The sequence below is a fragment of the Akebia trifoliata genome, chromosome 16, assembly GCF_017979445.1.
Source record: "Akebia trifoliata isolate Shusen 1 chromosome 16, ASM1797944v1, whole genome shotgun sequence".
NCBI lineage: Eukaryota > Viridiplantae > Streptophyta > Magnoliopsida > Ranunculales > Lardizabalaceae > Akebia > Akebia trifoliata.
In genome coordinates, this window is record NC_141390.1 from 6,676,851 (window position 1) to 6,691,625 (window position 14,775).

General features: G+C 35.5%; 1 protein-coding gene across 1 annotated transcript; it reads right to left on the bottom strand.

Annotated features, from left to right (window-relative positions):
* Positions 1-8,219: 8,219 nt before the first annotated feature.
* Positions 8,220-13,023, bottom strand: LOC147382451 (leucine-rich repeat receptor protein kinase HPCA1-like; the record flags this gene model as incomplete). The annotated part of the gene is made up of 13 exons (XM_086427168.1): positions 8,220-9,378; positions 10,606-10,740; positions 10,860-10,931; positions 11,034-11,108; positions 11,247-11,315; positions 11,422-11,493; positions 11,612-11,683; positions 11,756-11,830; positions 12,009-12,170; positions 12,287-12,358; positions 12,478-12,552; positions 12,733-12,804; positions 12,893-13,023. Coding segments are annotated over 13 exons (1,563 nt in total), but the record flags the coding sequence as incomplete, so codon positions are not given.
* Between the last annotated feature and the right edge of the window lie 1,752 nt (positions 13,024-14,775).

A 14,775-nucleotide genomic window follows, 5' to 3' on the forward strand; every position in this document is an offset into this window, starting at 1 on the left:
AAATGTTTCCTCATCTTGAATGACCAGTTATCATAACATGGGGAAAACAAAGTCATTTTCCCTTTTGAGAAGGATCTGCATGGTCATTTACCCAACCTTCATGCGGTAAGCTCCGCTTGAAATGATTCTTATTCCTTGAACCTTTGGAAAGAGTGTCCCTAGCCATCTCTACGAAATTCCAAAAAAAAAAAGAATAAACATACTTATTCAAAAAATATAACTAAGTACTAGTGTCACATTGACTAAAAGTATATAAGAGTATAGATAAAAATCCATCATACTCAATAATGCTATGGCGTTAGAGATTGGCCAACCAACTGTACAAATAGCTCATTGCATGGTACTTCTGCATGAACAAATCTTGCGTCAAGTGATTCTTCTAGCCAATTGACGTTGTCCACTCCTAAGCACTACTGATGAACAGTTACTTTAGGGATTGGTCAACCGACTATACAAATAGTTCATGGCATGATTCTTCTGTGTGAAAAAATCTTGCGTTAAGTGATTCTTCTAACCAATTGACGTTTGTCAACCAGTTGACGTTGTCCACTCCTAAGCACTACTGATGAACAATTGCTTTAGGGATTGACCAACCGGCTGGACAAATGGCTCGTCACATGGTTATTTTGTGTGAATAAATCTTAAGTCTCATGATTTTGCAAGTCAATTGACGTTTGTCAGTCAGTTAATGTTGTCTATTCCTAAGAATTACTAATGAATAGCTACTTTAGAAATTGGCCAACCGATTGGACAAATGGCTCGTCGTATGGTTATTTTGTGTGAACAAATCTTATATCAAGTGATTCTTCTAGTCAATTGACGTTTGTCAGTCAGTTGATGTTGTCCACTTTTAAGCACTATTGATGAACAACTGCTTTAGAGATTGGCCAACTAGTTGGACAAATAGATCGTCGCATGGTTCTTCTGCGTATACAAATCTTGAGTTTTGTGATTCTGCAAGTCAGTTGACGTTTGTCAGCCAATTGACGTTATCCACTCCTAAGCATCACTGATGAACAGCTGCTTTAGAGATTGGCCAACTAGCTGGACAAATTTCTCATCGCATGGCTCTTTTACAAGTACATCTCTCATCATGCAATTCTTTTGACAAGTCAATAGTGTTCGTTCCAAGCATGATTAACAAATATAGTCATTATAAAATTCAATAGAAAAGAATAGTTCTTAGTTTCTTGATCAGTGCACCTTGTTGTAAATCAGTGTATACAAGAACAAAAGGTACTATATAAAAAAAATTGTGTAAGTTTAGGAGATTACTTTCTTTAAGTTGCCGAGAAACTCTAAGTGGTTGAAAAGCAATAACAAAGACAAAAACTCTTAGTTACCTCCCACGTTCCAAGAATCAAGAGAAAACCTGAATCAAGCAAAAAAAATAAAATAAAATAAAATAAAATAAAATAAAATAAATGAATAAATAAATAATATGGTGAAAGAAAGGGAACAACATCTTCAAGTTTATGATGCCCGATAAATTCTAATCGAAAAAGGACATTTCTTACGAATAGAAAAGTTCAAACTCGAATTGGCAAAGGATTCTGATTCAAGAGTCTTATTTAAATCAATGAAAATCCTAAAGATGTCTTAAGTAAAAAAAAAAATGTGGTTTGTTATAAGTAAAATTTGGTGTGCAAACAAGCCATCTCTTTTAGTTTGTTACAAGTAAAAGTCGGTTTGCAAACAACCACCCCTTTTGATGTATTACAGATAAAGGTTGGTGGGTAAATAGAACTTCTAACGAAAAGAATACCCTCTGTTGAGGGGTTTGCAAAGTTAGCTCCTCGTCTTCTTCAATCAATCGTTTAGATAGAGATGGACGAAAATCTTAAATCATCGTAATCGACATAAGATGATTTATGAACAAATTTATAAGATCGAAGACTGAAAATCAGTATTCAGTATTTATGGTATTCCTTCCAACACCCCAAAATCACTTCCCATCTTCTTCGATTGATCATTTAAAAAAAAAAGAGCTACAAAAAAAAAAAAAACTCACTAATGGATTGAGGATCAGCTGCAAATCTCTTTCGAGAATTGGTGTGCTGCAAACACAGAGATAGTAGAGGAGGAGCCTTCTACAGCAGCCTTGCGTTATATCTATAAGAAAAGAGAGCCTTCCTTGATGAGACGTGGTGTTCAAATTAAATCTGTCGAATTAAACTTGTCGTGGGTGTGCTCTATTAATAAGGAGATTGGAGACCGAAATTCCCTTCAAAACAGAAACAATGTGCTACAATATCTAATCGCAAGCCGATGCTTTATTTATAAAAGAAGTAGTAGAAGGGCCTTGTATACGTTGTTGTAGATTGGATAAAAAAAAAAAACAATCAAATCTGTTTTTCGTATGTGCTGTTGGAGTAAATAGAGAATGAGAGGTGGTGTTGGAAAATGATTGAAGAAGTAGAGTTGAAAAAAGAGGAAGGAGCTACGGAAACAATTTTACGAAAGTTAGAGTTTTAATGAGAAGAAAAGTTTAATCGAAGATTTCGACTCCAAATCGATGAAGGACTTCAAACCCAAGAAGATTTATCTAAATTAAGAATCGATTTTAAAGGTTTCCTAAGGAAATAAATATCCTAATTATGCGAAGTTTAGAAAAAAAAAAGTTTGCGGTCCATTGTGAGTCCGCTCAACTGGACTCAATTAATATTGAGGTGACTCAGTCAAAATTAGATGTTGGAGCTTTTCAAGATCAGCCCAAAATCTGAACCAATAAACTCAAACAAGAATGATCGAAAAAGAAATATATATGTCAAACCTTTCTACAATTCGGGATTTGAACCGAATCAAGAAGAGGAAGAAGAAAAGAAAAAGAAAGCTTGAAGAATAAACGGCCGAGAGTCGCCGAAATCCATGGAGATGACAAGGGAGCTCATAGAAATGCTTCAAGGATTCGTCGAGGGAGAGTAGATCCGTCAGGATTCGAGAAAGCTTAACAAGCTCGGAAGCTAGAAACACCCTCATCCTCAGCCTTGGCGGCAACTCCTACAACTGGTAGGAATGTTGATTGAAGTAGATCGACGAAGATGGAGATCTAAAACTCTAAGATTTCAATTTTACGGCTAACTCCTTAAACAAAACCTCGTTTAGGCACCTTTGATGGGTCCTGATGAAGGGGTTTGAAAAGTGTTTTCTCCGATGAAAATCTTGGTTTTAGTCGAAGACAACAGGGAAAGAGAGATTTGGATTTTAGTTTTTTTATAATTTCTATTGACACTCCAATTTTTAATTGTTAAACCTCAAAGGTTTTGCACAAAGTTGTGAAAAAAAATCGGTAAAAGAAAGATAGTAAACTAAGCCTGCTAACTTAGTAAGATTGGAATCTTACTAAGGGACCTTGGTTCACTTTCAATAAACTTGAGGCCCATTGTAAGTCCTTTCAAAACTGCCCAATCAGATATGGAAGGACTCAGTAAGTGTAGATCGTCTCGATTAGATATTGAAGCAATTTAGTCATAACTCATGGGTAAACATTTTATGAATCAACTCAGATTTTTGAACAATTCAATGAGACATCTTCGCCAAAAAAAAAACAAAAAACAAAAAAAAAAGTTCCATCATCTTCAGTCTCTTGGATGCTTTTCCTCAGAAATTTGTTTAGCTCAAGCAAGAAATTCATAAATGACCAACATGGGTTGAATATGACTGAACAAACCTTTCAGAAAGTTTGGTTTGCTAAAGTTCAGAAGAGGGAGAAGAATGGAGTTTTAATTCCATACATCTTGGGTACACCATACTCCAATAGAACATGAGTTGGATTTAAAAAAATAAAATAAAAAAGACTTGCTGTTAGGAAACTTATGTGCATAGCTAATGATTCAATGGCATGATCCCATGTGTATGAAATGAGCAACACTTGGATGGTAGAGAGAAAATGTCAAGAGAAAATTTTGTAGTGCCACGTGTCTTGTTGGCATCACATCTTGCAGTAGATGTATTGTAACCATCTAAAGTCAATACCAACTCTATGCCACGTAGCAAAAGAAAAATTAGTAATCTTGTGGGCTTCAAACTCTTCGAAGGATTCACTTCAAGACTCAATTTCTATATGCCCGTCACAATCTCCTTTAAATCTTAAAAAGATTTCGAAAAGTGAACTCATTGTTACATGAAGAAAAATGGATTTGATTCCTTCTATTTCACCAACACCTAAGCTTACGCGTTTGGGGACCAATCAAATATTCCGTTTGGGTTCATTTATTCTTAAATCGAATCCAACCATTAATGCATCCTGCACATATTTCTAATGACTCTTATCATAGCTCAAAGCATACCATGTATTGGTTGAGGTGATCAATGATGCACCATCATCAGCTTTGCCTCTGATAATGCATTCTTGAGGAGGCATTTGTAGGCATCAAAATTTAAATGGGCCCTATAGCCTTCTAAGTTAACAAAAAGCCCACCAAATCAAAATTGAGCCCATAAATCTAAATTGGGGGTCTGTTAATCGGGACGGACGGGCCTCATATGATTTGGGTTTGGATTTTCGTAAATAAAGCCCATGATCCAGCAAATTCAAGTGATCCACATTAAATATTGGGCCTTACACCCAAATAAATGAGTTTGACTCAATAATAGTCTAAAGAATCCTTAAAATTGGATTTGGACAAATTTAGCTTTTAAAAAAACCAATTAAATCTATTTAAGTTGAGGTATAATTGGAAAGTAAAATTATCTTTAAATTTATAAATATAAGACCCTCTCTCATTGAGGGGGGATCTGGATCACTTTCTTGTAGAAGGCAGAAGGTCTCTCTCTAGAGAAGAAGAATCTGTCAAGCCTTCCTCTACAGACAAAGTAAAAGTTCTTTAGAGATTCAAACTTCTATTAAAGAGAAGATCAAGCATGAAGCCCTTCTTCAGAAGTCAAGGAAACCTTCTCAACTGATAAAGCGTGAAGCCCAGAAAGAAGAAAATTTACAGAAGCCTCTACAAAGATTAAGTACGTAGCAAAGCCATCACCAAAGCAACTTTCTCAGTCGATAAAATGCGAAGTCCGGAGAAAAAAAAAAGTTACATACATCATCATCATCTTTTTGTACTTGACTATTAATCAGAGGAAACATTTGAGATATGTATCTCATTTTCATAAAAAATCAATAAAATCATTTGCGATCATATTTCACAAATCTCGAGGTAGATCTGTTAAAATTTATTGTCGACAAGGTTAACTTACGATCATTGATCATTATCGTCCCACTTCCTACTGCAATGTAGTTTATAAATGCATTGCCAAATTCCTAGCCAATAAACTAAGATTAGTGGTCTACAAGCTCATCAACCCAAATCATTCGGCATTCATCGAAGGCAGGAAAATCACAGATAATATTCTCTTATCTTAAGAGATTATAAGAGAATTCTAAAGGAATCCAAAATCCTTGAATTATGCTGCTAAAATAAATTTGAAGAAGGCCTATGACAGTGTGAAATGGGAAACTATTATTCTTTGCATCAAAAAGTTCAACTTCTCACAAGTGTTTATGGATTGGGCTTGGGAGTGCATATCCTCAAAAGTTGTTTCTTCCCAAATCATTTTCCATGATAGTCATCAAACAATTAAGACTTATTTTATTATCATCAAACAATATCAACATGATCCTATGGAAAAATCTTCAAAGAAATAAAGAGAGTGCAAATAAACACAACTTTTTCAAGAATGCCAAGATCTCATGGAGAAATCTTCATATAAATGTTTGTTAGTCCATTTTAGTGTCCTTAAGATCAAAGTCTTCTATATTTGGGATAATAATCTCTCAAAGATTTCAAGGGGCTCATTTTCCAAACCCCCAAGGGATTGGCTAAGCAATAAAACTAACAAAAGGGGTTTGGTCCCACTGGTCTTATGGAAGGATCCATATGGCATGCTTTGGGCATTTCGAAGCATGAGTTTAGCGAGTTAAGACTTTGTTCAAGGATGGGACCCAATGCCACCAAGGTTGAGGCTCTTATCTTAAATGGAAGTTGGTGTGTGCCTAGACGTTTGTAGATAATATTCTCCTATCCCACAAGATTATGAAAGAGTTTCGAAGGAATCCAAAATCCTTGAATTGTGTGCAAAATAGATTTGAGGAAGGCCTATGACAGTGTGAAATGGGATGCTATTATTCATTGCCTCAAAAAGTTCAACTTCCCCAAGGTTTATGGATTGTTTAGAATTTGAAAATCGATCCTATTAATTGAAAAAATAGTTTGCACCCCTCTCAAACGAAGGAGGCTTGGGGTTAACAGAGGCGAGCCAATGGAATAAGGCTGCATTATCCAACATGTGTGGGATATTACAGCCAAGGTTGAGAATCTATGGGTGAATTGGATTTATGAATACAGAATCAAAGACAAAAACTTTTGGACAATCCCCCCAATGGCTAACCCATCGTCGGCTTGAAGAAAGATCCTTAAATCTCATAGCGAATTGCATTATGACACAAGACTCCACCTTCGAGCCAAAGTTGTTGTTGTTAGTAATGATGTTAAATGGGAAACCCCCACCATATTTCTGAAAACAAAGATGATAATGAACAAATTTCTTATTCTTAATTATTGACTAATCAAATGCAGTGTATAAATAGGATTAGAATCCCTAATTAGCTCCCTAGAAATATGCCTATACAATTTCTATGATTTGTACACACTTATACAATCTTTTATATAAGGAAATAAAATCAATTGATTATCTTTACCAAATCGTTGACAATCTCAACACTCCCCCTCAAGTTGGTGCATAGACGTCACACATGCCCAACTTATCTAAGAACTTTGAAAGAACCCGATTAGATACCCTTTTGGTAAGGATATCAGCTAACTGGTCTTCTGATCGAATCTTTGGTAGTTCCACAGCTATTTCATCCAGTTTCTCCTTAATGAAGAACATATCTACCACGACATGCTTTGTACGGTCATGCTGAACTGGATTATGGGCTATATCACATGTTGTCACAATATACCTGAATTAGTTGCTTTAGGAAATAGCCTAGGTCCTGTAAGAGAAATTTCAACCACAGTACTTCACAAATTCCTAAGGCCATTCCTCTGTACTCAACTTCTGCACTAGAACTTGCAACAACATTCTATTTCTTGCTCCTCCACGTAACTAAGTTCCCACCTACAAAAGTAAAGTATCCCGAAGTTGACCGCCTATCGTCAACTACTCCAACCCAGTCAGCAGATGTATATACCTTGATATTTTGCTTGTTTGTGTTTTTAGATAATAGAATTTCATTTTTTGGAGTAGATTTTAGATACCTCAAAATTTGTATGACTGCATTCATATGTTGCTCACCGAGATTATGCATGAATTGACTAACGATACTTAGGACATAGGCGAGATCTGGTCTTGTGTAAGCTAAGTACATTAGTCTTCTAACGAGTCTCTGGTATCTTCCCCTGTCCAACGGTACTTGGCTCGTCTCAATACATAACTTCAGACCCTCTTCCATTAAAATTCTGGAAACAATTCAGAAAATTTGACGAAGCCATTACTATCAAGAATCTGGAAGAAGTCAACTGACTAAGACCCAGGTCAATTGGGCCCACATGGACTGCCTTGGTCAACTAGGGTGGCGCAGTCATGTTAGTGAGTTACCCTTCGAGATTTGTGCAGAAGTTTTGTGACTAAAGATTATTCGTATTGAATTAGGTTTTGTAATTTTTGTGTTTACAGAAGAGTCCCGAACCCTAGAAACCTTAATTTGTTCAAAAATGTCATTTGTGTCAAATATACACCGACAAAATCAATGCACCACATTTAAAATTGCACAACATGACTTTTTTCTTTGCCTTTCTCACTCTGGGGCATGAATGACATCAAGCAGATCAATCCTCAAGTTTCTAACGGACATCGCTCTATTCTGATCGTCATTGATTATTTTACAAAATGGGTGGAAACCGCATCCTATGCCAATGTTATGAGTGAAAATGTCTTGAAATTCATGAAAAACAACATTATATGCCGATATCACTTCCTAAGCGGAATGGTAACTGATACTGCAAATAATCATTATTGATGGTCTTTTACTTCTCCACAAGTCTTAGTAATCATGATGATCAAAGGGTAGGATTGTAAAATTCAAATGGCATGTAACTATGGATTGAGATTTTGGACTTTTATGTCATCCCCCCTAATTAGGGTTCAAACAACCTAAGAACATTTGTAAAACGATTAAAAATAATTCCAAGAACAAAAGATGATGGAAATAAATGATAAAAACTCATATCCATCTATCAAAATGCTTAATTATACCAAATAATGGTAAAAATCAGATTTTAGTGAATAATGTCCCCCGTAAATGGATCAAAACGCAAGCTTTTGACAAGTCTTTGAAGCAAAATCGTTTGGTTATGTGGATTCGATTGAACTTTGATAAGGCTTTTCAGTAATATGTTTTGGATCGGTAGGATGGGAAAATTGCGTTTTGTTCGAGAAGTGTTAGGTGGTTGAAGCAGTAAAACATAATAAAATCAAGAAGGATATTTTTAGGTACTTACACATTATTAATATCTAATGTTTATGTGAGTGTGACGAGCAAAAAAGTGGGTGTCAATAGTGTGCCCAAAATTAAAACACACTATTCAAACATCACAAAGATCCGGCATAAGTTATTATTCAAGATTACAAAACATTATAACACTATTCAAACAACTATAAGATTTGGCTCATATAAATCCTAAACCTAAAATAGAAAACTAACAAAAATAAAATAAAATGAGAGAGACACTATCAGCAACCCAACTTTTACTTATTCTCAATCATTCACTTATTTTTTTAAATGAGGTGTAATAAGAAAAAGTTGGGGTGCCAATAGCAACTCTCCAAAAGAATCCAGATGAAAAAAAAAAATAAAATGCTCTCCAATTTATTTTAGAAAATTCTAGTATCCAATATCATTAGATACTTTGGAAAGCATAAGGGGATGCAATGAAATAGTAGGGTCCAAACTCAGGTGGAGGCTTCCAAGTTTGATTACTCAGATCATAACCAATCTCCTGAATTTCAGATCTATTAAAATACTTTCCAGTGGATGGAAAGAGGTCCAACTGAACTTGAAGGTAGTCATCCAAATTGAAGAAAGGATTCTGAATGGAAACCGAACCGGGAGTTAGGTTGAGTTTCACCCATAGACTCATTTCCAATTTCTTGAACACAGTGGCATTGGACAAGTCCCGGAATAGTGGTGCTCTAAAATACAATGTCCCTTCGTACGGATAGGTGCAGTCACAACTCTGTGGATTGAGCTTCTGACCGAGTTGATCACACAATTTTGGGCCACAATGAGCAAGGCTTGTGGAATATGGTTCTTTCTGTTCTTGTTGAGGCTGGCAATAAGTAGCATTTGGAACAGCAGAGCACACAGGGTTTCCAACGAGTCTACAATACATTGATTGATTGATAAAGAAGGGAAAATGATCAGAGTACAATATATGAGAGAAAAACATTATATATAGACAAAAAACTCAGGATCAAATCATGGAGGCAATTAAAATTTGAGAAAAGCACATGATATGAATCCAACCAAAAATATCAAGTTATTAGTGGTGCAGAAAGTTAAGTCCATATCTCTTTCAGGTCGTAACATACCACCACGCTTCACTACCGATGTCCGCAATGGTCCACACTAAGATGGCTTTCACTCTAGTGCCCTTCTTTATAAGCCCCCAAGTAATCTCTTTCCCACATCAGTAGGTTGTATTTGTGGTGGTTTTCACATTAATATCCTGACTAATTGGGTACCAAGGCAGCCCATCACCTAACTCGATCCTACCGAGGTTTGAACTTGAGATGCTGTGCTGGGTTCGATATTAAATAATATGAATCTGACCAATGCAACAAAAACCTAGGTGGTATTGATGCTGTATGTTAAAAGAGTCGTGATAATCTGACGCTCTTTGTATGCTCCCTTCTCAGAACTGTAGATCCTTTTCTTTGATATACACAAAGACAAAGATTTATTGTTTTATGAACTGCCAGGCCCGGGAGTGTACAAAAAAGAGCATCAGTTTATCGCGATTCATGTTAAAACCCCATATCTATTAATGCTGTATACGTGCCGAGTGAGATGGTACGTGGGGCTCGCCAAAGCAAAAAAAAATGTTAAAACCATTTCTCTTCGGTGGCATAACACGTAAAACAAGAAGATTTAATGTGGGTTTATTTACTGCCTTTGAGAGAGAAATCATAGCTCACGATTTCTCCCAATTCCTCTTTCAGGTCTCCAGATCCTGAAACCATAGTTTCCTCATCTGATTTACTCTCCATAACCCTAAAGCAAGAATGTATTACGTCCCTGGTGATTAAGGACCAACTATATTCAAGACACCCATCATCCATGCACTCACACAAACATGCACCATTTTTAGTACTCCTTGAGCTATTCCCTCATTGTTTCACGCATTAAGCTCAAGAATACGTTTGTTTTCTAATATGATGGCTGATCATAGTTCAGTACTTTTAATAATTGGATGGACACGCCACATACCTTCGTTCCGTATCTCAACATGTTGGGCTTGCTGTAGTAATATTTCGTAATGTAATATAAAAATATCTTTATGAAAATCATTGAAGAAAAAAATGCTGGCTATGCTTGCGAAGTCTTACATTAGAGTATTTGTGTATCCAGAGCCCAGTGTCACAGAGGAAATACGATTATTTTCTAAATCAACGAGCTGAAGCTGCTTGCTGACCGCATTGCCCATGTCTAGAGTCCCATTGAATTGATTGTTCCTTAGCTTCCTGTGACAAACAAACAAGAATTTAATCGACGCTTATTAGGCTAATAAGAATTCTTCTCCTCTCTAACTTCAACATAGAGCACTACCAAGGTTTTCTTCATTTTACATCCTAAAGCTTACACTTGTTGTAGCTGTGTAAAGCTGAAGAGCTTTTGTGGCACAACCCCTTGAAGTGATCCATACTCCATCACCCTAATAAACCACCATATGAAGTCTCTTAGTCAGATGGGTCAATAATTCATGAAAATTCTCATAATCTGAAATCTCCACACGAACATTATCAAGAAAACTCACAGAATGGTGAGAGATTGTAAGGTCGACAACCAGTTTGGCGCTACTGATGGGTCGAATGAATTGTTGCTCAAGTCTCTGAGGTATAAACAAATTAACCGTGACGCAAACATCAGTCTTGTAGTGATAAAAGGAGCAATATGATACATTTAAGTTTGAAACATATGGTTCATTCAGCTAATTATGATCATTCTATCACTTTATTTTTTTTCTTACACGTAATTAATGGAATTCATTCCTGTTAGGTCCGGTACTGGACCCATCAACAGATTGTTTGCTAAATGCCTGAGAATGAACAAGGAAGAGTGAGGTAAAGAAACTATTGTTAAGCACACAAACGAAACCCAAATCGAACTACTAGAGATGAAAATCGTTAAAGAGGAATACTTACAGTTCATTGAGGTTGGTGAGATTGTTAAGATTGGAGGGAACTGGTCCTGTTAGAGAGTTCCTATCAAGTCGACTGAAGCAGAACCATATTGGTGCACATCATTCAATCAAACCAACACAAATAGGGAAAGATACAAAACCATTCATACAGAGGAACATAAGAAGCTATGATAGTAGGGAAGGCCACTCACAGAACTTCAAGAGTGCTAACGAGTCCCAGTGTGGATGGGATGGTCCCAGAAAAATTGTTTTCGTCGAAGAGTCTGCAAGCAAAGGTCTGACTCTTAGAAGCAGAAGGGAAATAATAATAATCTGATGAGTGGCTATTATCTTACACATGTATCAACACCATCTCAGAGCTGAAAAGCTTGGGAGGGATAGAACCAGATAGTAAGTTCTTGTTGAAATGACTGCAAGCACATCGAAATCAGATTATTTAATCTATAACAAAACAAAATATCATAAATGGTTTCTTCTATCTTATTTCTCTCCTTAAATGTTTGTGGAGAAATTATATAGCTAAACCCAAATTGGTGGGACAATTAAGCCTTTGTTATTGTTGAAAAATTATGTAACATATATACTTACAAGTGCTTTGCTCTGAGAAGAAGGTCCAAGCCGGGTGTGGTCGCAGTCGAGATAGGGATAGATCCTTCGAGTCGATTGTCTGCCAGATCGAACCAGTAAAGATTGGAAAGTTTACCCAATGATGGAGGTATACTTCCAGTGAAGAAGTTTGAATTCAGAGCCCTGAGGAAAGAAGAGAAAAATTGTTCATTATTTTACTGGTCTTCTATGAATAATAATAGTAAAAGAAAAATATTGTTTTTTTTTTTTTTTAATTTAATTTTTTTTGTAGGTCTTACAAGAAAGTAAGATGCATTAGATTGCCTAGTTCTTCTGGGATGTTACCAGTGAAGCTACAACCAGCTAAGATCCTGAGATATGGCAGAAGAATACAGTCATGAAAAACCAAAAAAAAAAAAAAAAATCTCTTTGAAGCATATAAATGGATGGATCAGCTTATGATGAATATAACTAGATTATCAGATCTTACAGAATGGTCAGATTTTTTAAGTCCCCTATCCGTGAAGAGAGTGTTCCAGTAAGGCCTCGGTTGAATGAAAGATCTCTGCATTCAGACAACATTTGCACACATACGTACCATCCAATAATACAATCAACGATCAATCTTGGGGAGTTGAGTTCAAAATATTGATGTGAAGAGAGAAGGGAAAAAGTGAGAATAACTCCATGATTATTTATATAGTATAGTTGTAGATATGAAGAAGAAGAGAAGAGAAGAACTCACAATGATTTCAATTCAGAGAGAGCACCAATATCATCACCTACTGTACCTATGAGGCCCATGGTTGATAATCCTCTGAAAAAGGAGTAGTAATTAACCATAAAAGTAAAGAGAGAATGAGAGACTAAGAAGACGAATGTGCGAAAGTGTCGAGAATAGTTACAATTGAGTCACCCTGGAATCCGTGCAGGTAACTCCTTCCCACTCTCCACCACAAGGATCATCTGATTTTCCCCAGCTTGGAGGTGTGTTCTGCCATTGAGCCCTTAAGGAGCTAAGTGCACCAGCTGCATGAATGCATCAACATCACCACCATTTTACCAATTCAGTCGTATGGATATCAATGGATATTTGAAAATCCAAATTCAAAAACGTATTCATAATAATCGGATATTAAAAAAAAATTGATATCTGATTCGAATTCAGATGATTTCTGATATTCGAATACTTTTCAGATACGGATTCTAATATATTATTATATATATGTTTTGATAATATTCGAAGGGTTGTGTTCAAGAGAAAAAATGTTTTGTCTTAGTTTCAGAATGGGCTGATTTTTTTTATTTTTTCCTCTTTGACTAAGGATGAACTCTATTATAAGAAGATCATCCTCACAAAAAATCAGTCAATTCTAAAATTTCTAACCCTAATTAACAAGTTGAAGAATCATGAACAGTCAATTTTTACTATGAGTTTGTAACAATTTTTCTTGGGATTAGAAGTTTTGGAATTGACTGATGTTTTGTGAGCATGATCTCTATACAGAAAATCAGCTCACCATAGAAATCATTCTCACAAAAAATCATATCATTCCCAAAAATTTTCGTCATATAAGACAAAACTTTGTTTAGAACGAACACTGTCCATATTTGAATATATTATATAAATATAATAATTATATTATATATAATAAATGCATATATTAAATATATTGTCAATAATTGAAGGTTCAATCAATTAATAGATTGATGGTGCTAAGTTATAACAGGGCATCACTTAAAATCATATATATTTGGATTTCACCCATATTTTTTGAATTGACACTTATAGGATTATTGGATAAATTTTGAATTAAATTTGATTATTTTTTCGGAGTGGGTCTGTATTTGATTGGATTAGCATACATTAACACCCCCAATCTGACCGTTCATTAATGTCGTTCAACTATTTAACTGAAAATTTCTAAATAGCAACACCATTGGATACCAATAGCTGATACGAGCAGATCTGGTGCTTCTATTTTCTAAGGTTTCCAGTATGATGGTACAGGAAATATGCGAGAAACAAATAACAGGAAACTAAAGTACAGCCATAACTTTTTACTTTTAATTTTTTAATTTTTGATTTGGGAAAATTTAAGGGAAATGCTCCAGGATGTACATTTTAGTGTTTTGTAAAATATTATTTTCCGAAAGTTGATGAGGAGTTCAATATGGTATTAATTATTAGCTTGTTTTTAAAAACTTTTAGAGGAAACTCATGAGAAATATTTGATGAAAAAAGAATGGATTTCCTCCAAAAGTTTCAAAAACAAGGCACAAACACTATATTCAACAGGTATTAATTGACCAAAACTTTACCATCTCCAGTGTCCGTGACGACGATAGAGAATACTTTATTTCCCTTGGAAAATAATAGGAGAAAGAGCAGAAACAGCAGCTGATGGATTGCTTCCATTTGGATTTGGTTAATCAGATGGGATCTGATCAAGTCGATACTCTTGTTTGAAGGCAATCCTTCTATCAGATGAGTATCCCTAGCTTAATAGATCTCCCTCTCTTCCCCTTATATTCAAAATTTATTGATTTTGATGTTTCAATGTTTCCTCCGCCCGTTTACAACTAAGTTTCGAAACTCAAGATTGTGTTTGGGACTCAAACACTCAGCAAGTAGAGACAACTCAGAGACAAGCATACAGTCTCTCACAAGTCAAATATATAACTATATATGATTGGAATCCGTGGATTCAAAAAATAATATAAGATCTTGATCATGTAAACACAAAATTTAATGATTAAAAATTATCCTCGAATTAAATATCATGGA